The sequence below is a fragment of the Cavia porcellus genome, unplaced genomic scaffold (genome assembly GCF_034190915.1).
Source record: "Cavia porcellus strain 051 isolate PalLab524CR breed Dunkin Hartley unplaced genomic scaffold, mCavPor4.1 scaffold_1, whole genome shotgun sequence".
In the NCBI taxonomy this organism is placed as follows: domain Eukaryota; kingdom Metazoa; phylum Chordata; class Mammalia; order Rodentia; family Caviidae; genus Cavia; species Cavia porcellus.
The window spans coordinates 234,765,720-234,789,836 of NW_026947484.1; the positions used below are offsets into that span (position 1 = coordinate 234,765,720).

General features: G+C 43.5%; 2 protein-coding genes and 1 pseudogene across 3 annotated transcripts in view; 1 reads left to right on the forward strand and 2 right to left on the reverse strand.

Moving 5' to 3' along the window:
* The window catches only part of Hadhb (hydroxyacyl-CoA dehydrogenase trifunctional multienzyme complex subunit beta), a 31,809-nt gene extending 10,739 nt beyond the window's left edge, over nucleotides 1-21,070 (reverse strand). The window contains exons 1-9 of one of the 2 annotated variants that reach the window (XM_063231278.1): nucleotides 20,937-21,070; nucleotides 15,813-15,887; nucleotides 15,666-15,710; nucleotides 11,044-11,143; nucleotides 7,851-7,895; nucleotides 5,673-5,772; nucleotides 2,501-2,588; nucleotides 636-823; nucleotides 167-347 (exon numbers count right to left, since the gene is read on the reverse strand). In XM_063231278.1, the coding sequence (XP_063087348.1) occupies nucleotides 167-347; nucleotides 636-823; nucleotides 2,501-2,588; nucleotides 5,673-5,772; nucleotides 7,851-7,895; nucleotides 11,044-11,143; nucleotides 15,666-15,710; nucleotides 15,813-15,879 (814 nt within the window). In that variant the 5' untranslated portion in view covers nucleotides 15,880-15,887; nucleotides 20,937-21,070. The remainder of the gene's footprint in view (nucleotides 1-166; nucleotides 348-635; nucleotides 824-2,500; nucleotides 2,589-5,672; nucleotides 5,773-7,850; nucleotides 7,896-11,043; nucleotides 11,144-15,665; nucleotides 15,711-15,812; nucleotides 15,888-20,936) is intronic. The other variant, XM_003472864.5, reaches the window with a different exon arrangement.
* LOC134471681 (L-lactate dehydrogenase B chain-like) lies at nucleotides 15,902-20,930 on the reverse strand (annotated as a pseudogene).
* Nucleotides 21,071-21,223: 153 nt separating the features above from the next.
* Hadha (hydroxyacyl-CoA dehydrogenase trifunctional multienzyme complex subunit alpha) overlaps nucleotides 21,224-24,117 on the forward strand; it is a 42,433-nt gene continuing 39,539 nt past the window's right edge. Inside the window, exon 1 of the mRNA XM_003472859.5 lies at nucleotides 21,224-21,424. Within this exon, the coding sequence (XP_003472907.1) occupies nucleotides 21,358-21,424 (67 nt within the window). The 5' untranslated portion in view covers nucleotides 21,224-21,357. The remainder of the gene's footprint in view (nucleotides 21,425-24,117) is intronic.

The following is a 24,117-nucleotide window of genomic DNA, read 5'->3' on the forward strand; positions in this document are numbered from 1 at the left end:
CCTGTGTTACAACCTGAATCAAAACTGTGTTTAAGTCTGTGTTTAAGAATATAGACTATTTGGAGACAGAATCAACATATTATAGGAAAGCCATGCATGTAAGATTTTTAGTTTTAGGAGCTACCACAGTGCTCCCCAGCAAAGATCACCGAGCACTCCATCCTACCTGGTACCTTGAAGGGGACAACGTCGGAAAGGAGTCCTTCGTCCTGCGCTTTCTTGGCCAGACTGTGCGAACGCAGCGCATACTCATCCTGCTCCCGACGGGAAACGGCAAAGGCAGCGGCCAGGCGGTCCGCAGAGTGGCCCATGGTCTCACTGGTGGAGAACTCGGCCACCGCGGGCAGCTGGGAGGGAGGCACAGGGAGCAGGTTCGCTGTGCAACACCTAGGATTGCTTGGTGCCTCTGGAAAACTTAACATCTATTTATTTACCATCTATCAATCAAGGCTAAGACAAAGGAAGCTCTCTGTGCACAGACCACTGCCAAAAAATGCTCAAATATTTAACTTCTAACCCACTTTATTCTTCTTTTTTGCATCTTAGTTACCTTCTCGGTAACCAGGACAATCTATGACTATTAAATCTAATGCTAAATCTCTGGGTCTTTATTTACGTATGCTCCTAAGTCTTACCTCAGGTGACAGGAAATTCAGTCTGAATTTAGAGAGCAAAGACAGTCTCTGGCCCAGAGTCTTGGCTTTATTGAAGTCAAGCATCATCTTCCTCATTTTCCTTGAGTGACGGATAGGGACGTCCGACATCAACTCGACGCCACCCGCCACCACCACGTCGTACTGGCCGGAAGCAATCAGGCCAACAGCTACAAGGCACAGGTATAAGCACATGAGCACCTCTGGCGGAAAATACCAAGCCACTGAAACGTAAGCTTCTTAATTCAAAAGCTGATAATAGCTATCGGGTTTTACAATCTCAGTAATTACATTTCTAAAGAGGCTGACATAATTTTGTAAATGACCCAAAATATTCAACAATATGGCAGAAAAACAAGTATCCCTCAAGTCACGTGAACATCAACTGCTGGATGTAACCACTGGGCCAACTCTCAAACTATATCCTTTTACTTATTCAAGACAGGGTCTCACCATATACTCCTGGGGATTCTCCTGCTTCAGCCTCCAGAGTGCTGGATTTTATGTGTGAGCTACCACACCCACTTTCAAACTATATTCTAAACCAGAACATCGCACATTTTTATGGGAGTTTTGCTTTGTTTTTTGAGACAGGACTTTACTATACTACCAAGGCTGGCCTTGAACTCAAGATCATCCTGCCCTAGTCTCTCAGGTAGCTGTGACTAGAGCAATACCACCAAGGCTGGCTAGCTTGCGTATCACTGTTTTTGTTTTATTTGTCTGAAAGAGGCCCTTGTGTGTAGCTTAGGCTGGCCCTGAACTCACTGTGTTCCCCGGGCTGACTTCAAACCTGTGACTGTGCTCAGCTTCTGCAGGCTAGGTTACAACCACAACTCCCAGGGAAGGAGGGTATTTTATAGCTCCAGGCATCAGTTTTCTGAACATTTTCCCTACAGAGAATGTCCATTTCTACTACACACTGGAGAAATTCCAGCTTTTGAGATGAAGGCAGCCCTTCTCCCTCTCCCTCTCTAAGCCACTGACAAGTATTCTGTTACTTCGCCTGGAAGCCGAGCACATGCTGGGAGAGAGCGAGCATCTTGGTCTCTGCCTCCGCGTTCATTTCCTGCCTGCACCAGCTGGCTGCCCAACCTGGCCTTGATGTTACTAAGACAGCACAGGAGCACCAGCCCTTTCACGTTTTCTGTCTGCAGACCAAAGGCTATAAAACGTCCCACAATATTACTCAAGACTGTTAGAAGTTGCAATGATTTGTAGAAGTGACAAGGATGTGGGAGGAAGCCTGGCACCATCCAAAACAGATTTATAGCCCAAGCGAGGACAGAGGTTCAGGACCTTCTCTCTCTCCAGGCATCACTGGATCAGAACCAGCTCCAGAAAACCAGCAGGGTGTAAACAGCGCATGCTCCTGGATCTCAAGCATCCTCCCCTAGACATGGTCCTCTTGCTGCGGCCAGCAACATTACTGGTGGAGGAAATGCCCTATTGCTGGGCCCTTGTGTATAGAAATCAAGAAAAAGCTTGCAACTATCTGTCAAAGACCAAAATCTATGGTGTAACTTTATTTTTAAAAAACATAAATGAAGAGATCTATACTAATTGTTTATTTCTGTGAAGTTTGTCTTTATTTCTTGTGCTTGCAAACGAACCCAGGGGTGCATTCTCCCAGTCTTTTTAATTGTTTTCCTTTTGAGACAGGACCTTACTAAGTTGCTCAGGTTGGCCTCAAATTTGTCATCCTCCCCCCATGCTCCTGGGTAGCCGGGATACAGCCACGCAACACCACACCTGGCTAAGGTTACTTTTAATGATACCAGAGACAAAGGATAAAAATTAATGTGCTACACAAACATTTCTGTGAGTAAAATTAAAAACAGACACACCTGTGGTCATGGCCTGGTTTGAGGAGATGCAAGCCATGGTGACGGTGTGAGCAGGAGTCTTGTCAGAGAAGCCAGCTCCGAGGGCAGCCTGTAGCAAACACAGTGAATGAGTCAGTCACTCAGGAAGACATACGCTGCATGACATGACACTCTGAGTACCACTACTTTGCTTACAGAATCAGGAAGGGACTTTATTTTATGTTCTACAGGACAAAGTTGAAAACAAAATTAACGCCTTTGCAGAAATGGTTTGCCAATGTTTCGCTTAGCCGTTAACTGACAGGCATGCTGCAAAATTCCCAACGACCGGTTTCCAGTGTGCTAGAGAAGGCACCTCGCCTCATTTCCTGGCAGTGCTCTGCTCGGAGCCTTCAAAAATATCAACTTAATATTAATTTACTTAAATTTTAAATTACAGATGATGGAACGATGGGATGTATTATAGGGTGAGGTTCCTATGATCTGTGTCCCCGCAGTTTCAAAGCTTAGTAGCAAACCAAAAGTAAGAAACTTGAAAAGATACTAATGTTGCTGAAAGCTGATAATTAAGGAACAGCTCCCACACAGGTACCGGCCCACGTGACTCCCCTCCCTGCCAATGAATCACTCAGACTGCACAAGGGGCCCTGCTGGAGTCAGGAGCGAGCTTCTGAGGAATCTGGTCGGCGGCCCACAGCTGGGGGAGCAGGCCAGGACAGCGATGTGAGCTATGCAGGGGAGTGACTTGGATCCTGACAGCCCCAGAGAAAACTCGGACTTTCCATTCAGGTGGCAAAAACAGCCTTTATTTTGTTGGCACCATAAAAATCAAGCATGAAAATAAACACATTGGTAATTTGATTCTACTGCAACTTGGAGAAATTATGTTGCCAAAAACACCAATCATTTTCATGTCAAGAATGCATAGGTACGATTATAAACTTCTATTTTTTACCTGTAACTTTGTCTGTGCATGTTGGAGTATGAAAGGCTGCCCTCCCCGTGGGGAGCGGGGCCCTGCGCCCCACACACCTCTGTTCTTTTTCACTTCCTCTCCCCCCACCTCTTGATCTCCTTCCCTTCTGTACAAGACCTAGCTCTGTGTTCCCTAGTGTCTTTTATTTTTAAAATACTATTTTCAACATTAAATCTTTACTTTAAAAGTGAAGCTTCAGGGCTGGGGGGTAGCTCAGCGGCAGCGAGGCTCAGGGTCGCAGCCCAGCACCACGCTCGCCACCAAAAACCCTCAGCCTGGACCCCTAATCTGAATCCTGTGATGAGGAATTCATCTTTGGTACTTTTTTTCTGAGAGCATTTAATTGCCTTCAGAATCCAAACTCCCCGATAGTTTGGTGAAGTAACTGTACTCCTAGCATCTAGATCAATGAGCTTCCCGCTGACGTCCACTCTGGGCTGTCTATCACCCTCCACCACAGCGGCCTGCAGGCAACAGCGCCTTATTCTGCTCCCTCCACGCGAGACTGACGCTCAACACCCAGCCGACTCGGCTGAAAACCACTGCTCGGCCACCTCCCAGGCAAAACCAGTCCAGGGGGGACGCGCTCTGCAGTCGGGCAAAGGCCAGGGGCACCGGGTCACGCGCCCGGATCCTCACCGGGGCTGCTACCGTGACGCCCTTGGCCCCAGCTGACCCTCGGACTGGAGGAGCTGCAAGCAGAAGTGCTGACGGCGACCCCTGACCACATGCTTCTATTTGAAGTCTGAATAGCTGTGGCGGCATTAAGGAAAAAGGAGGAGGACCCACTTAAGTTGGAGAGCAGGAACTATGCAGGGTCTTCAGCAAAGTTGTGTTCACAGGAGCACCAGGGGAGTGGGGACACCTCATGTCAAGCTGTAAAGCTGAGATTTACACATGGATGTAAAACTTGCAGAAAAAAATTCACCAAACATCATGGTTTCTGGTTTAGGTAAGAGAAGCCGTATAAAGAACGGTGAGACAGATTTAACACCTACTTTTTAAGGGCTCTTGTAAAAGTCACTTTATTTTCAGAATGTAAAAACTGAACGTTTTTCGTGAACAGCTGGATGGCTTTATGTACTTTGCAAAGCTCTCACATGGTGCGTGTGAAGGAAGAGGAGAAAGACAGAAAGCCCTTGGTGCTCTGGACTCCTTCCTGCCTCTCCACGACGTGCCGCTGGTGCCTGAGCACTTCATGCCAAGCAGTCAGTGTTTCGACATCTGCTGGCAGAACAAGTATGCGCGGCCTGCTCGGGTGCCCTCCTCCCTAGGTCAGCGCCCGCCCGATGACACTGGGCACAAACACAAGTACAGACCCAAAACAAGGCTTAGCACACCGCGCCCTGGAGCCAGCTCTCGCCAAACCATGACGTCTGACTGCAACAGAGCCCAGAAGACGTGCCTGCCCTGCCCTAGTGAGTGCCTGGGCTTGTGTCACAGGCGGTCCAAGGTCAGTCGTTATCGCGGGTGCCCGAGAAGCACTGCATGGAACTGTGCCAACTAGGGTAAAAGCAGACGCCTTGAAATGCTTCTTTCGAAATCTATGTGCCATTCAGTCAGTGGGAACAACTGAACAAACAAGGCTAAGTCAACTATAAAGACCAAGCTATGAAATTAGCTCTCTGAAAAGCACACATCTTAAACTAGTTATAAACTAGATCTAGCATCACTGCAAAGTCACAGCAGCCAGGCACTGCCACATCTCCACTCTTCTAAACCAAGAGACTAAATTTCCTAAAACAAGCCAACTGATTTGACTTACAGTAAAACAGAAACTATACTAATAAAGTACATTATTTGGTTTGCAGTACAATTCTTTTAAATATTAAGTAATGCTTTTAATTTGAGCAGTAACATTACACTTCAAGTCAAATGTAAGGTTCGCTAATGAATTTTAAGCAGGTATTCTTTGCTTATTTTGTGGTATTGGGGTTTGAACTGAGGGTCTCATGTTTGCTAGGCAAGTGCTCTACCACTGAAGTACATCCTTGACCCTTCAATAGATTTTAATGGCTTTCAAAAAGTAAATTCTGGGGCTGAGGGTGTAGCTCTGTGGTAGAGTGCTTTACTCTTAAGGCCCTGGGTTCAATCCCCAGCACTGCAAAGTAAGAAAAGCAAAATTTTAAGCAAGGCAAAAAGTAAATTCTATTGGCTGAGATTCAAACTGCTTCTCCAATTACTCCTTTTAAACAACACAAAGGTTACTTTACTCACCTCTCTAGCCACATTGCTTGTTTTCACTTCCTGAATAACTGTGCCAAAGGTGATATAATCAACAACTTCCTTCGGGATACTGGTCCGATGTAACAAACCCCTGAAAGCAGAAATGTAAAACGGAAAAATTTCACACACTGATGAAGAGCCAGGGACCCTAACAGAGAGCACTGCGCTCCAGCAATAGGCAAGCGCTCACCCAGCACCACAAGGTCCTGGCCAATCCCAGCACTGCACCAAGGAAAATTTAAAGGTAAACTTGAATCTGGAAGGCAGGAACCACATCTTTTCTTCAATTTGATGAGCATCTGGCACTTAATCGAAGAAGAAATTAAGCACTGATTTAAAAGCTCGATGTTTGATGTTCAATGAATTGGCAATAAGAAATTAGAAAGAATAAAATATTTAGAATAAGATAAAATCAACATAGTAAGGTTAGTAAAAAGCAAAATTTTCAGTAAAAAGAGAAGAGACACAAAATCAAAGAGATGGAGAAAAATGATGGTAATATTAAATAGAAATTTGAAATATCAAATAAACGCAGGCTAGAAAGGATTTATTATGTATGTATGTGTGTATGTTCCGCCCACAGGAAGAAACTGGAAGCAGTAACACTTCAGTGGAAATGAGCACACCGTGAACCCAGACCTGGTTCCTAAACGTCTTTCCCCATTAGAGACAAACGCTTCAGCACTGGGATTAAACCCTGGCTCTTGCACTGAGCTACACCCCCAGCCCACTTTTATTTTGACACTGGGACTTGCCAAGTTTCTAAGTTGCCCAGAATGTGCTCAAATTTTTGATACTCTTGCCTCAGTCTCCCTGAATGCTAGAATTACAGGTGTGTATCACCTGAACAATGAGACAAATGCTTTCAGAGAAATGACTGACACATCTGATCAACACACAAAGTAAATCTCAACACCTTTTTTGGCCCAAGGTAAGGAAGTACCCAAATGGAGCCATATCAAAAGCAGGAACATGGTATCCATATTTGGCAAAACTCATCAGTGCATACACCTAAAATCTGTGCCTTTCATCACACAGGTAGACAGGGCTGAACATGTGTGAAGACACACCTACCATGTGCAAAGCCCTGAGTGTGATCCCTGCACCACTGAAGGGTTGAGGTTTCAATATTTTCAGCTTGAGATGGCAAAAACAAAAAAAAAAGAGGATAAATTTAGAGATGTGGGAGTCTTGCACATTTACAAATATTACAAGGATGCCTTTTTTAATGGAAAATGTGCATACAGGGAAATGTGAATTCTAAGCACCAAAGCTTGAAAAATTCCTTTAACAGGGAGGGAATAAAGAAAAGAGCCAGTCTTCTAAAACAGAGAAGAAGCCAGGCGACGGTGGCGCAGCCTCCCAGGAGGCTGTGGCAGGAGGATCACTGAAGCCTAGGAATTCAAAGCCATAATTGGAAAACAGGAAATGTTTTAAAAGTAGAAATGGCCACTATAGAGCAGGGGAGTGGGAATGGCTCTGCGGTTAGAGTAATGAGTACGAAGGAGAAAAGCAAGGCTGGGGCCGGAAGACACAGAACACGGACTGGGCAGAAAGGGCACCTGAGGTCCACCCCCAGCAGGAAACCCTGCGACCCTGAGGCAAAGCACGGCTGGAAAGTGAATTAGATAGCGCCTTTCCAGTTACTTCCACCCGAAAAACAGTCACACATTGAGACTGAAATTAACCCATCCATGTCTATCTCATTTAACCATATCACACTTTATATTTTTACTTGGTTTGTACATAAATCTTCAGATCTCTAGGCTAAACTCTTTTTAGAAAAATATCTAAATAATCTGTTTGGCTACCCTTACACAGTAATTGAGTTTCTAAGGCAATCAACGAATACATGTGTTGTGCTTAGGTTGCTGAATCTAACACCAGGGTCAGTTAGGGTACTCATTAGTGCTGATGACTGCCATGCCAAGACGCTGATTAGCCTGCAAAGTAACATCCCGACACCCATGAGCCGCTCAAATACATGTAGCACCTACGGGCAAAAATGAAGAATAAGTTAATCTTGTAAAAGATGACTGGCATTTTTCTTACTATATAATAATCAGTATGTCCTAGACATGAAAATTCCAAGGAGCAACCCATGGCAATACAAAAACTGAAGAAAGTCTTTAATAAGGTAGGAACTAAAATAAAATTGTTTTTACTTACAAAAGTGCTGCTCTAGCCAAATCATGTGGCATCAGGTCTTTATATCTGAGGAAAGAAAACATAATTTAAGTCAAAAGCGCAGAGCTTCAGTAAATTTTATTTCGCTGTTTGAAATACCTGGGTTATCCAGCACATGCCGCTGAAAATGCTCTGAACGGTATGCGAGGCAGCGTGTCAAGGAACATGGAGCCACAATGTAGCCCTGCTGTGGAGCAGCCTTAGGAATCGGTCACTTTTAACGCCTGTGAACTTTGCCACGGTCCAGGCACCATGGCGCATACGTGCAATCCCAGCGCTCCAGAGGCAGAGACAGGAGGATGCCTACAAGTTCAGAGCCACCCTGGACTACCAGCGAGTTCAAGGCCAGACTAGAATAGTAAGGCCATGCTTCAAAAAAAAAAAAGCTTGCTAAGGACCTAAAAACTAAAGCTTTATACAGTACTACTACTGTTCAGCACAACATGTGTTTAACATTAATTTGTTTAAAACCAAACCCCACCTTTTGAGGGCTTGAAACTTTAACGTACATTGTCAATTTATTTTATAGTGTCTAAAGGCTATAGAGAGGATTATTAGTACTTTTTTGGTACCAGAGATCGAACTCACGACCTCATGCTTATCAGGCAGACACTTACAATGCTGAGCTAAATCCTCAGCTGTCTTAGTACTTTTTAAGGAACTTTTTGCTTTGAAGTAATTTGAGATTTATAAGAAACCTGAGAAGATACAAGAGAGCTGCTCATACCCTTTACCCCGCTCCTTCTAATGTCACCGTCTTACATAACCACCACGCATGCATTCAAACTAGATAATGAACCCTGGCACATGTTCCTCACTAAGCTGCTAACTGTCTTTGGACCTCACCGGTTTTTCCACCCGTGTGCTATTTCTGTTCCAGGGTCCAGTCCAGTTACTATGCTGGCTGGGGAAATGGAACCCTTCCACCCTGCTGGTACAAGTATAAACCAGTAACAGCTAGTACCGAATGGAGAAGACTCAAAACTGAACTTAGAAATTCCACTCAACCTACCTGTTCCATTTCTAGGTATCTTTCTGAAAGAGTTAAACACATCACATCACTGTGACACATGCAAATCTGTATTTCTATTTCTAGCAGCATAACCCATAATAGCTAAAACTTGGAAGCAATCTACATGTCCATCACTATTTTTATTTTATTTTATTTATTTTTTTTTTTTAAGCCAGTCAAATTTAGCAGTGGGGGGGTGGTATACCAACTTTAGTGACACTAATGTCAATAAGTTCTGATAACCCACTGCCATCGGACCAGCCTACATGTCCATCACTAGACGAATGGACAAGGAAGCTGGGGTATTTACACAAAATGGAGTACTACCCTGCCATAAAGAAAGATTCATCTGACTCATCTTTAGGAAAATGAATTCACCTTGAGACCATGATGCTAAGTGAAATAAATCAAAGAAACTTAAATATCACAGTTCCTCTCACATGAGAAATAGAGTATAAATAAGGAACAATATAAAGGTAATAGAAAACAGTGAGCTACAGCTCCAAATGGCAAGGGAGTGTGAAATGGAGAGACAGGGAGGGAGAGGGGGGAAAGGACGTGAAAAGGCGAAGGTGACGCGTGTGTACCGACTCCCCAAGACGGATGTATTCATTATGTTCCACAAATATGTAAAAAAAAAAACTCCTTTAGGAGCTGGGGATTTAGCTCAGCGGCATAAGCACCTGCCTTGCAAGCAGGCAGTTGTGAGTTCAATCCCCGGTACCGATAAAAACGAAAAAGGCGAAAAAGAAAAAAAAAACCCTTTTTTTAATAAAATAAAAGTGGTCTTTCTGGCCAAGAACTTTCTTCTCTTGATAGGACTTTCTTTTCCACCCTGTTGCTGCTACTCCTCAGATTATCCTACTGCTGTTATGTCAATAAAGGAGATTACAGTGAGAAATGCTGTCTACTACACTTTAAAAACAAGGAGACAGCCAGGCACAGAGGTGCATGCCTGTAAAACCAGCACTTGGGAGGCTGAGGCAGGAGGATCACTCCCCAATTCAAGGCCAGCCTGGCCTACAAAGTGAGTTCAAGGCCAGCCTGAACCATATAGTGAAACCCTGAATCAAAAAAAAAAAAATTAAAAAGATAAAAAAAAGGAAGAAAAATCCTCAAGGTGACTGAAGAAACCTTATCATCAATTATTCGTAACATTACTTTTATAAGAAAACATTTTTTTTGTACCAGGGATTGAACTCACAACCTTGCACTTACCAGGCAAGCACTTGAATGGCTGTGCTAAATCCCCGGCCCATGAAAACATTTTGTAGGCTTGAATCCCTTTATTTTAAAATGGACCTTGTTGGAAGGCTGTGTGTAAATGTATGCACTCGCACAGGTATGCATCTTCCAAAACTGACGGTATATTTTATACAATGCTCTGCATCTCACTGTTTGCACTTTGTTTTATTTTGTTCTGAAAAAGGGTCTTGTTATGTTGCCCAGAGGAGACTCGAACTGTGTGCTCAAGTGACCCTCTCACTCAGCTCCCCAAGCAGCGCGGACGACAGGCCACCCTTGCGCCCTCGCTAGCACAGCTCAGGGCATGAACAGGGACTGCTGGTTCAAACTACAAACCTTCAAACAATGGTACAGCACAGAACTAACTGAACCTAAACACCGCAGTGCGCACACTTAGCCTCACTTGAGGACAAACGACAAACAGAAAAGGTGAAGGAGAACAGCCCTTTGGCCTAGGATCATCTGCTCCCGTATACTTGGGGTGCTACCTGCTGGGGTCTGGGCCAGCCCTGTAACCCAGAGACCAGGAATTTCCAGAAAGCCAAAGCAGTGGATCACAGGCTCCCAGAATTCCCAAGGCTCACGTGCTCAGCCCTTTGACTTCTGAGGAGACCCCAAAGCAATGTCCTTGTCTCTGTTGAAACGGTAGCTCTGTTGAAAGCAAGCGATCTCTACCTGCACTGGGCTTCCAAAATAGGGCTGTTTCAAGCTAAAACTATGCTAGGCTTATTTATGAGAAGGATAGAAAGCATTCTGACAGTACTTCATCACTGTCTCGACTTAGTCCATGTTAATTTCAGTGAGATGCTATTCACATATTAGTCCACTAATGATATTGTTACCTCCTAGGTTATGCCGAATGTACAAAGCCCACTTTAGACCTCCAAAGAAGAAACAACATGATCGTTTCATACTTACGAAGTGCCTGACAGCAAAAACGGAATTCGAACACCATCTACTACCACAATATTCCTTAGGTTGGGTTTGGCTAAGGTCTTCTTTGATTTGGTCTGGACAGCTTTAAAACAAAATTCAAAGAACTGTTAATTAAAATATATGACATTAGGTGAGTTTTTACATTTTTAAAGATAGACATTCTAGGAAGAATAACATCATTCAAAGTCAACTTGCATTTGTCAATTAGTAAACTATTTAAATATTTTTTAAAGGCTAAAAATTCAGGATTTGCTGGGTGTGTCGGCACACGCTGGTAATTTCAGCACTTACAAGGCTGAGGCAGGAGGATCACTATGAGTTCAAGGCCAGCCTGAATTATATAATGAGACTCTGTCTCAAAAACCAAACAAAAAATAATTCAGAATTTACAAGTTTCTAAATAATGTTTAAGGTGAACAAAGAGTATCTGCAGTGATGAGGGTGTCTATGCCATTAACAAATTGGTTATTTTTGTCAATTGTTTGATAGCCTACTGTATTAAAAAAAAAACACTTTTACCTACAAAACCTAGCAGAAGTCACCGTGATTGATAGTGTTCGCCTTTCAAACAGCTTGCTCTTCCCTCTCCATGCAGAAAGACAGGTCACCTGGCTGATGACCACTGCTATTCTGCAAAAACCTAGAATGCTTCCAGACTCTGCTTGACTCAATTTGCCTAAATAATTTTAACCTCAAAAGAGTAACTTTCCTTTAATATTTTTAAAAATTGAATAAAATGTGAATGTGTATATGTGGTCCTAAAAAAATAAACAATACCCAAACCTAAACTTTCCCCTTCCGCCTTCCTTCCCGTGTATTTCCTTCCCAGAGGTGAGCACTGTTACTTCCCTCCTTCCCAGTACTCAGACCGGCATATACTTGTGTGCTGTGGATACTTTTTTGACTTACTACTGTAACTTGAAGACTTTTCTGTGTTACTGTATCTAAACCTCTCTCATTTTCATGTTGTTAATGCTGGCATTTAGCTACTATCACCACTACATTACCAGAGAGAGAAAAATCCTACATTGTTATGAATAAAATTTTACTACTTTACCAAAACCACTGACGTCACAAATAAGTATTTATGGTAAATAACTATAACAAACTTAACAGTAGTTTGTTAAGTTGTCAGAACAATGAGTCCTGATGTAACAGGTTATTGTAGTCAGTGACTGCAAGGAGAACAATTACATACAGGACACAGGATTTATAATATTATTTTATGATGGCCACCCAGAGTTAAAAACAAGAAAGTGCACAAATGCTGTCCACAACACTAAAGAAATCCAACTGAGGTCCTGGATCTCACAGCAGTGTCCTGCACAAGTCCAGCTGAAGACCTAGAGCCCATGACAATGCCTCGCATAAGTCCAGCTAGAGGTCTAGAGTTCACAACAAGGATTCATGCAAGTCTGTTTTATGTATCTGCACGGGGAAGGTCCAAAGGTCAGCCGTGGATAGAAAGTCTGCGCCAGCAGGGTGAAGGATCTGTGCCGCTAGGCTGAGGGTTCTAACTGGAGCCAAGAAGTAACACTCAAAATAAAGACCAGGGCTGCCCTGAAAAGTACCACAGCCATCCTCAGCAACAATGAAGTCCCAAGCTCTTCCCACAATGAAAACAGCTGAGTATGTGCCAGGAAGCCAGCATGACAAGCTTCTCCTACAGATAAACAGCACACCTCTTCCCCTCCGGAGCCAGGAAGGAATGCTCAAACTAAGAGTGAACTGCAGCCACTCTCAGCAACAAGGTCCTGAGCTGCTCCAAAGATAATGTTCAAATTCCTATCAGGGAAGCCAGTGTGACAAGCTCCTCCAGGAGAACCAACGGCTCCAAACAACGACACTTAGGAGAACCCACAATGCCTCACTCTCCTCTCCACACTGAGTGTGCCATCCACACTCAGCACTGTGCCAATTTCATTCAGCTGGTGTTAAGCTGTTTTTAACCCATAATACTATATGTTGGTATAGCCCTTCGGTTGTCATGAATGCAGATTACCAGGCAATGGGGTGTCACGTGACACTAAACTGCTAATGCTACAGTGGTCAAGCAGTTCCTTGCCTCCCAACTGGAAGAGAGCTCAACTTTGGTCCCTCTTTATTTCCCCATCCTCTCACCATCCTTCCTGTGGGGAACATCTAGAGCTGCTGCTGGATGCAACATGGCAGGGCCAGGGCCACAGCTGAGCGGTAGGCAGCTTGCCTAGTTCCTGGAAAGCTCTGCGTTCAACCCCGGTACTGGGGGAAAAGAAGACATGATGTATGGCAGTAGAGGCAGAAGAGCGGCAGGAAGGCAACCCAAGCTGGTCATTTCAACCCTCGAGGAGGATAAGCAGGCCCTCAGTGTTCAGCTTACCCAGGACTGAGCTCGGGAGAATAAAGCGGGGAGTGAAAACACCAGGTGGGGCAGCATCACGTCCTGCTGTCTAAGGACTTCCCATACATCCCTCTCACGGAACTTTCAGATAAAATTCAGATGCTTCAGCCTTGCTGGGCCCGAGGAGACAGGCCTCAATCCCAGCACTCTTAAGAGGCTGAAGCAAGAGGATCACAAGTTTGAGGCCAACCTAGGCAATTTAGCAAGACTCCATCTCAAAATAAAACATAAAAAAGGCCTGGAGGTGTAGCTCAGTGAGAGTCAGTTCCCACTAACACACACACACACACACACCTTCCCCTTTATTCCTCTAATTAATTTCCTGTCTAATTAGGTCCATCCTAACTATCCAGTACTTTTAAGACTGAACAAGATGAGCAAGCCTCAGGTCCTCACACCCTGCTCACTTAACCTCCGCCTTACTCAGGAGCCCTTCCGTCCATGAGGTCGCATTTCACCCATTTTTTTTGTTTTGGGTTTTTTTGTTTGTTTGTTTTGGTCTTTTTTGTTTTTATCGGTACCAGGGGTCGTACTCACGACCGCACACTTGCAAGGAAGGCGCTTATGCCGCTGAGCTAAATCCCCAGCCCTATTTACCCATTTCTTATGTGACTTTCAGGTTTATTTCACATTCTAGCTCCTAAAAGTAAGCTTCCCTTCAAAACTACAGTAACTTATAGTTTCTGCCTCTAAACTTCTATGGCAACCTCTAGGACAAAAACTGGCCATTTCAAATAATTTAGCTTATTATAAAGTAATTAGTTCTAAGCCTATATTTTAAAAATAATATTCGTTATTATATATTCAATAGTCACCCAAAGAACTCTTTACCTTGTTTCACTATGCACACTGGCTCCTAACTGCGTGCGTGTGTACATGTACGTGTGTATGTAAACAGAAGTATAGAGACATATAATCATCACATCAGCCAAAAGTTCCAGCATACTTATACTTCATCAGATGACTGAAAACACCCACATATCCTGCTCTCTTTCATACTCTAATCCCTTCCTCAAGCAGGGACATTTACATGCATATCAAGAGGAATTACATGGTTATAAAATGATTGCAATCTCAAACCTGCTCAGACAAACACAAGCCCGCCGCCCGCGCTCAATCGGCCAGTCACACTCCTGTGAACACTGTCATTAGGGAAAAGGTGAAAGGAGCAAGAATTTCCTTCTGTGGGACTAACAGAAATCCATATTCTTTTAGAATCCAGAGGCCATACGAAATATAACTCTTACAAGACAATATGCACTGCGCTAGCTAGGATTAAGCAGCAGATCTCTGAGAATCCAGTGTGCTACATGAAAGCAATACAACAGCACCTTAAACTTCCATCGAGTGTAAGTTTTCAAGGGGTTTTGAGATAGCCTCCTACTACAGGAGGATGACAAGACTAGAATTAGAATCCTTTTTTAGAGGAGGAGACTGAAGTACAGAGAAGTAAGGTGACTAGTCCAGGGCCCCAGTGCCCAGGTAGAGACGGAACAGAGTACAAATTCTCTGAAATATGGAAGGTCCATTTTCTATTAAATTATTATATAAGTAGAAATACCATCATGAAACTAAGATAAGAGGCATAGGTCAAAACAAAATCCAGGCAAGGAAACAATGTCAACAATTTGTCTGGGTATTTTTAGCACTGAGGGAAGATAAATACTTATAGCAGATTCTGCAAAGGTGTAATTAACAGTGAAGACGCCTCATTCAGCTTACTGAGGGTCTAAATGACTATCAAATCAACATATTTCCTAGCTCTTTCATTTCATATTGGCTAAATAATCTTCTTATACTATTTCCTTATTCTCTTTTATTTCAGAAACGGGTCCTCCTGCATGTAGAAGACGACATCCAGTAGCTGGCCTATCACAAAATGCACACTTTAAAGTTAACTATTAGTTCCACAAAGGTCTCAAAGAGCGTATGTCAGCTGTGAACTCTAGCACTGACAGCCAGAGGTAGGTAACTGACCAGGTAGATATATGGAAACTTCCTGACTCCACCCGGCTCCAAAGCCCACACAGAATCTCAACCCCTTAAGCCCAAGCTTAAACAATACGGTATCATTACTGGTAGGCTCCGTAAGTTTTTAATTCAAAAGCTACAGAGATGTTCACATTGATCATAATAAGGTAAAATTCTAAATGGGTTTTTATTCAGAATTCACAGATACAGAATCTAGCATTTAAATGAGAAATATTTTTATAAATTTCTATACCTGGGCCTGCTCGTAGCTGGGAGGAACAGCTCAGAGGTCTTACACCTAAAAGACAAAATAAATTGTTTTCAATACCTTCGATATCTGTGTGAAATACTTATAAATCCAAATCTAACCTTTAAAAAAAGAAAGAAAAATTAAACTTACAAAACCCGAGGGCCCATTTTGATGTACTGGGAAGGTTTTTAAAGGTGTAAGTCCAGATGGAAGTCATTTCGAAATCTAAAATGAGAAGAACAAAATATATCCTGGTAATGTGAGCAATTTATAGCTTCTATACAATAAGTTCTCCAATAAACTCACCCAGGGCTACTATAAAATATCAAAGTTTACCTGAGCACGCTGTACACTTGTAACCCTAGCTACTTGGGAGGCTGAGGCAGGAGGAATGCAAGTTTCAACTAGGCAACTTAGAGAAACCCTATCTTGAAAAATAAAAAGGGCTGAAGCTATAGATCAGTAGCAGAGCTTGCCTGGCATGCACTGAAGCACTAGATTCAATCCACATTATTATATAAAATCATCACCATCATCTATTATGAACTCTTGTTCTGCTAGTAACATTGTAGTAGCCACATAGATAAGAACACACATTGACAACCACTATTCTAAACAATGGTCACCTGTGAAGCAGTCGTGATTCCTATGCCCTCTGCAAGAGACCAGGACTGCCCAAAGACCCACAGCTAGTAAATGGCAGAGCTGAGATTTGAACCCAAGCAGTCTAGGTCCAATGGAGGCCAAACAGACAGAGTGACCTTCCCAAAGACCCACAGCTTGTCACCCTCCAGTTTCTCTCCAGCCCCACTGTGGCAGGAAGCCTCCAAGTCAAGGTAAAGCACCTGTACACACTTCTTAAAGTTTTACTTACTGTACTGTACTGTGACATTTAACATACTGCATTTGTTGTGTTTAGATGTTTTAGGGGGTATTTCCATAACCTAGGGCTGTTAATTTTGTGTTACAGTTCTGGAAAAATGAATTTATGAGGGTAAGTTTTGGGCTTCAGAAGCAATTATTTCGTTTTCCATTTTTTCCCCCACATTGCAATAGTTAATTCTTTGTGTTCAAGAGCTCATATTGCAAGCATTAATCCAAGCGTGGGATCTGATTCTGTGAGCTCCTACCAGATATTAAGGAAACAGCAAACTATGACCCATGTATGTGGATGAAGATTAAATAAAGGCTCAGGATTATAGGGGCTGGGGATTTAGCTCAGCGGCATAAGCGCCTGCCTTGCAAGTGCGTGGTCGTGAGCTCAATCCCTGGTACCAGTTTAAAAAGAAAAAAAAGGCTCGGGATTAGTGGAAGCATACCCTTTAAACTTCTACAGCCTAGAGCACAGTAGTCACAGGTCTTTTAGATTCTTCTGGATGTCCCGCAGGCTACCTGTACTTTTCTTGAGGTGAGCAACCTCGTCATCCTTCAGCTTCTGATTAATAATGCTGGTTAACCCCAAGCACTCAGGACACAGGGCAGGCTCAGGAAGTCTTCATTCTCGATGCCTCCAAGCCCTTCACCATGGTTGACACTGGATGAATCTGGGTCAGACTCATCAAGATGGACTCAGTAAGATCAGCCACACTTGAGCCAATAGCCTTTAGCCTGATGACTTTGTAGGCACTTTCCACCAGCACCTTATGTGCTTCCTTCCCAATTTTCACTATTACAGTTCATGCACATTTCCGGGTTCAGCTCATGGAGGGAAACACCTGCTATCTTCAGTCTATTCCTGACAGTCACACTTGAGTCGCCGTGTTCTCCCAGAATCCATCCATGGCAGCTGCCGGGGTGAATGCCAACTTTCTCAGCCGTAAGATAGCAAAATCCAGCAGAAACCAGGTGGCATTGGCTTCTAGTCACACGGTGCTTGGGCAACCACTTAGTTTCCAGGCAGCCTATGTTGGAGTATCTACAGGGTTGGAAACCTCAATGACGGTGCAGTAAGGACTGAAGCTGGGGAATAATGAACTTGAAGACACTAACATTTCTCTGCACCAGATTGACCCAACTCTCCCCTTCCTGCTGACGGGCGCCTGCAGTCGCCACCACAGTCTTCGAAATGGCAGTAACACAGCAATCTTTATCAGTCACAATTTCAGATGTCTGAAGAAATAAGCTTCGGGCTGCAGATCCATCATTTCTCCTGGGAGCGTATCTTCCAAAATGTCCACAAGAGCATGTTTGTCAGCCAGAGCCTTTCCCAGGATGCTGACAGCACAGGCCACACCAACTTGCTAACATGCACTACAGTGTTCTTATTGTCTGGCACCCCTGCCTCTTCTCCTGCAACTGGTGCGATGAGTTTTGCCCTCCAGGTTGCCATTTTTCACCTGTACAGGAAGGGCTTGGAGATGCCAGCGTCCGCAGCATGCGACTGCCTAGGCAAAGACCTGTAAGTTTTACACTATTTCTTATGGGGAAAATGTGTTCATTCTTGAACTTTTTGGTGTTTGAACATAAATTTAGAGTGAATTGGGTTCAACAACTGAGGAATCACTGTATCTATCAAAAACTTCACCTGATTTTTAATCCAACAAGTCTACATCCATGAATTTACTTCCCGGGCGTTACACACACGAGGTACATCATCACCGGAATAGCAAACAATTAGAATAACCAACTAACATGGAATTAGTTAAGTTAACCACACTACAACAACCCAGTAACACACTGTACCATGCAAGTGTAAAAGGAAAAGATTAGGTACCAAGAGCACAGGATCATTTCCAAGCTGTATCATTAAGTGAAGAAGGCAAGGTACAAAATCATTTATATAGCATGCTATTGCTCATACTAAAAGAGGATAAGTGATATGTACATTTCCTGGTATTACTATAAAATATTCCTAGGAGTATAAAAAAGGTTAGAAATAATTAACTGAAAGGAAGGGAACTGCATAACTAAGAGACAAGGACGAAAGAAGCCTTCTCATTGTACATTTTCAGTGACTTCCTAATTTTGAAGCATTTTAATTGGAAAGACAAACACAGGATTTGTGGTAACCAGCCTCTGACTCCCACTATCCACAAACTTGTATCGTCACCTTCCACGCTATCATGCAGTTGGTTTGCAGAGTATGTCAGAAGTAAGGGTTGGTCTCTCCTGAGATTAGGCTATAAAAATACTGTAGCTTCGGTTGTGGTTACTCGCTCCCCAGTCACTGTGAGGGAAGCCAGCTGTCACATCACCTGTCTGAGGAAGAGGCCGGTGTCCTGAGGAACTGATGCTTACGTGAGTGAGCTTGGAAGCCGATCCTCTAGCCCAGGCACGCTTTCAAATGACCACTGCCCTCACCAACATTCTGACTGCAATCTCACAAGAGACTCCTTAGAACAAGTTAGCTACAGTGCCCCTGTAACTGACCCTCAGAAACTCTATTGGATAGCAAACATATATTATTTTAGTCTGCTAAATGTGGGGATAATATAACACCTGGAAATAGATAATATAAAAGCCTTAAGATTTAACTTCTCCTGGTCTGTATGAACTAAAAGGAGATGTTCTAAAAGAACAAAATTTCAGGGCTAGAGGTTTAGTTCAGAGCGTCATAAGTGCCTGCCTGGCAAGTGCAAGGTCATGAGTTTGATCTCTGGTACAAAAAAAAAATTCACATGTCAAATAAAGTGACTGGAATGAGATGGGAGACTGAGACAAGATGATCTCAACTCAGAGGTCAGTCTGGACAATTTAGTCACTTATGGAGACTGACCAAAGAAAAAAGAATTTTTTTTAAAGGGATGAAGATGTAGCTCAGTGCAAAGGTCTTGGGTTCAAAACAATAAAATACAAGTGGCAAACTATAGAACAAATGCATAGGAAGACTCCATTTTGTGACAGAAAAGATCATGAAGCTGTATGTCAGTATATGGAAAGGCTACATGGTACCAATTTGGGGGGTTTTGTCTCGTTCGTTTGTTTTGCTGTGCTGGGGACTGAATCCAGGGCCTGGGGCAAGTCAACCACCTCTGAGCTACACTCACAGCCTTTTTTACATTTCTAAAGAATTGTAAACAAAGCAAATAACATATGACAAACACCAAAATGGGCTCAAAAACCTAAACTATTTACTTCTTGGCCCTTTACAGAAAAAGTCTGCCACTTCTGATGCAAATAATGAGTGCCACATACATTTAGCTGTCTGTGGCCAAGATACAGATGTTGAATTGTATCTGTAAGCTCAAGAATCTTTTTTGCAATTTATTCAGAAGTGGTCATCCAGTTTTTGCATAAAGTGTTCTCAGTGAGAGGAAGATCTGACTTAAACTAAAACAGGGGCTGGGGATTTAGCTCAGTGGCACAGCGCCTGCCTGGCAAGCACAAGGTCGTGAGTTCGTTCCCAAGTGCCAAAAAAAAAACCCTGACAACTTTAAAACAGACAGCTCTTTTCTTTCGTTCCAAGCTTCTCATTTTTAAGCTTCGGTTTCCCTGCCATTTTTTGTTTTCTCTCTTGCAAAACAATCTAGTGAATTGAGAGGGTCATATTATGTCTGAATCCTGGCTTTGCCACAGACCAGAAAATTTAACCTCCGTGAGACTCTCAAACTTCATTCAAAAATAAAAATGGTACTAATTTTGGGATCCTGAGAATTAAAATAATGTGAAGTACGAGCACTGAAGGCCCTCAATATTGCTTTTCTTTTTCTTTATTTAACATCAGCGACTACTCCAGGACTTAAGCCCACATTTCGCGCTCTGGACTCAATCCTATTTCTACCACCTGTAGTCTTAGATAAACTTCAACCGATTCGCAGTTCAGTTTCTTCACCGATACAGTGAAGGGGATGAATGCCATGACGTTCGCCACGCTCCTTCCAAATTAGAAAACGTCCCTGATCACCGGATTACCAGGCTGGCTGCAGGATGCCCAGCTCTTTCCACACCTTAATAACACCTTCAGTAGCAAAACTCAGGATAAACCTGTGACGCCCTCCTGAATTTCAAAAGCCACCGACTGCCTATTAGTAAAGAAAATGAAACAAAAATCCAACACAGTCCAGAATCGTAGGCACACACGCAAAGTTTGTTAATTTGCGGGCGTAAATTAACACAGGTGACACTGCGACCCGAAGCTAAGCTATAACGTGAGTCCGGATCACTGCCCAGTGGCGGCTACTGGCCTGGTCCAGGAGGAGCTTCCTTCCGCTCCCTCCACTCCGATCCACTCAGGGACGGGAATCCACCGCGCGCACAGGCGCAGCAGATGGGAAAGAAGTGGGAACTGCTCGCGGGAAGGGCCAGGCGCAAAGAGGAGCGCTGGCACCATCTCACCTTAGCTCGTGCCCGTACGTTCCGGCTCTTGTCCCGGGGTTGCCACTGGCCGAAATATTTGTCTGCACTGACCAAACTCCTGGGACCAAGGGGGGGGGGGGGGTCCTGCTTAGAAAGGACCCCTGCCCCGCCCACCGGCGCTGCCATTCTCACGGGCTGCCCTCCAACCGCCTGACTAAAAGTCCGGCGCTCTGTCCCCTCCGCGCTAGGCCTCCGTCCTCTGGTGGAGAAAGCATCTTCCGGCCCGGTTACCCGAGGAGCGAGAGACAAGGTTAAAAGGGTGGGCAACAACTCAGCGTCTGGGGTTTACTCAGGCAGTACATTGGGCAGCTAATCTGCTAGGGAGGGTTCGGCAAGCGAAGTCCTCCTCTTGGCGTCTGCGGCCAGACGGGCTCTCCACTTTTGTCCTCTTCTGTTCAAGATGGTGGCCTCACGAGCAATTGGCAGCCTCAGCCGCTTCGGTGCCTTGAGGACCCTCCGCTGTCGAGGTGAGACCAGGTCGAAGACGCCCCAGAGCCTCGGGCAGAACTCCTGCAGGAACTGGGGTGCTCGAAATGCCGTGTGCCCTGGCTTTCAGTCCACCCCACCCTAAGACCCTTGCAGGGTACTGCCCGGGACCCCGTTCCCTGTGTCTTCGTGAAGGCACTGTCACCTCCTTCCTCACCATTGCGAGCCTTGCGGCGATTTCTGGCCCCCTGACTCCTTAGTTTTCTGAGTGCTTTCCATTCGACACTTTCGGCTGATCTTCAGCATCATACTTAGAGGCTCACGCCCCTCATTTTCTTTAATGATGGCCTTGACCTTGACTCGGACCCTGATTAGGAGGACAGGGACCCTGTCACATCTTTAAGGCTCTGCAGCACCTTGCTGGCAAGAGCTATCTTACAAGTATTACAGCCTTGTAGATCACTACCACTCTCTGTGCCTCCTGTCCAACCCATTTTTGTACTTCAAGAAGAAAATTCAACTCTTGAGCTTATAATAATCCCAGTGTGAACGTATAGTATGTTGAAACGCGAGGTTCTGCGACTTCATTGTGAAAATACGCAAATATCTATATCCTGTGAGTAAAACGTTAGATGTTAAGAACTGTAACCTAGTTTCTTCCAACTCGCAATCTTCCTGTATTAGCTATAGGCTTTTCTTCAAACTGATAGTAAAGGTTGAAGAGGCTGGTTGTAGAAAACGTAACATTTTCCTTCCATCCCAAGTCTGTAAGGTCAAACATGACTTTTAAAATTGTGCATTGCATTAGTTAACTAGAAACCTTCATTTTAGTTTGTAATATGAATTCCTTCTCCTGGACCAGTGAGGTAGGTTTTTTTGTTTTTAAGACAGGTAGATGGAGTCTTCCTTTACTGTAAGAGATTACAATAGGTCAGTAACAGGATCTTTTTCTTTTTGACGACTGTTTTTAGTCTTCATAGGATGCTTCTGCACACCATTCATACTATAACCACATTGCAGAAAGCTGAAATATTGTGAAGATTGGGGAAGTGAATTAAGAAAAAGTAATCATGCAGTGTCTTATGATTTATATGCCTTCCCTTAGCATTTGAATTTTTCCTTATTTTGTATATTTGTCATTTAACACTTTGAAAAATCATGAATTGCGTTTTGTTTTGTTTATTGAAACAGGATCTCACTATGTAGTTCAGGCTGGCCTTGAACTCACCTTGTAGCCCAGGCAGGCCTTGAACTCCTGGCAGTTCTCCTGCCTCAGCCTTCTGAGTGCTGGGATTATAGATGTACTCCACTACACCTGGCAAATCGTTACTATTTCTTGAATTTCCTCCTGTGTTTGTTGCAAGGGATTTTGTTTCATGGTGATACTGAGGACTGAACCCAGGGCCTTTGAACTGAGCTATGCCACCAGCTCTTTTTTTCATTTTTTACCTTGAAACAAGGTCTCAGTGATTCACTAAATTGCCCCAGACTGGGCTTGAATGTGTAAGTCTCCTGCCTCAGCCTCCCTCAGTGCTGGGATTACAGTCATGCACCACCATGCCCACCTGTTAGATATTCCAGCACTGAAATGGTAGTCAAGTCATGTGGTTTCTAGTCACTAATTAGCTGTGTGACTTTGATAAATACCTTAATCTAAGTGGATTTTATTTATTTCTAAAATGAATGATTGAAACTAGATTTTTCTTAGCATGAGAAGTAGCATGAAAGGAATTAAAAGTATTAAATGAGGAGTCTGACTGATTTACCCTCTGATGACCTTGGACGGTTAATTCATATAACTTTTCTTTTTTGTAAACTGGAGAATATTACCACTTTGGGAAGTCTAAAGGAGATGTGTTAGGTGTAAAGTAGTTTCTTATGGAGTTAAGTGCTCAGTATTAGTAACTCTTTTAGCCCTGAATCTATATATATATGAGAGTTTTTAAAAGTCATTTATGAGCCAGGCATGGTGGCATGTCCCTGTATTCCCAGCACGGTGCAAGAGGGGGACTTAAAACAGGAGGATCGCTGCAAGTTTGAGGCCATCCTGGCCTACACAGTAAAACTTTGTCTCCTCCCAAAGAAGTTATGTATCCATTTTACATAGATAAAAAAAGCTAGCAGCTTAATTCTGATATATTTTCTGTAGGGAAATATATACACACATAAATATTTTACATTGTACTTCCACGCATACGTGTGTGTTATGTGTAAGTATATATAGCATCCTGTCAGGGTTTGGGAGGGTTGTTTTGTGTGTTTTGTTTTGTTTGAGAAAGAGTCTTTGCTATGTGGTTCAGGCTGGCCTTGAACTCTCTGCGTAGCCCAGGCTGGCCTTGAACTCATGGCATCCTTCAGTCACAGCCACCCGAGTGCTGGGATTGTGGGCAGGGGCCACCACACTCAGCCTCTCCCTTTAATAGTAACTCATGAATTTTGAAAACAGCTCTAGAAAATGAGATTAAAATGACATGTACACTTGGATTACAATTTAAACTCTACAGCTCAGGTTGATCCTTTACTCTTAGTCTGTGCCAGGGTGTTGGCAAAAACATACGGAGAAAGTGACATATATTAGGAAATACATTTTCTCGAAACTGACTTGTAGCTCTTAAAGTTCTACAGATGTCACAATCCTGAATGTGACTAGCAAGTAAAAATCACATCTTCAGTATTTAATTTCCACTCTGCCTAAACCAGGATTCCTAATCATATTACTAGAAAATAATTTCAC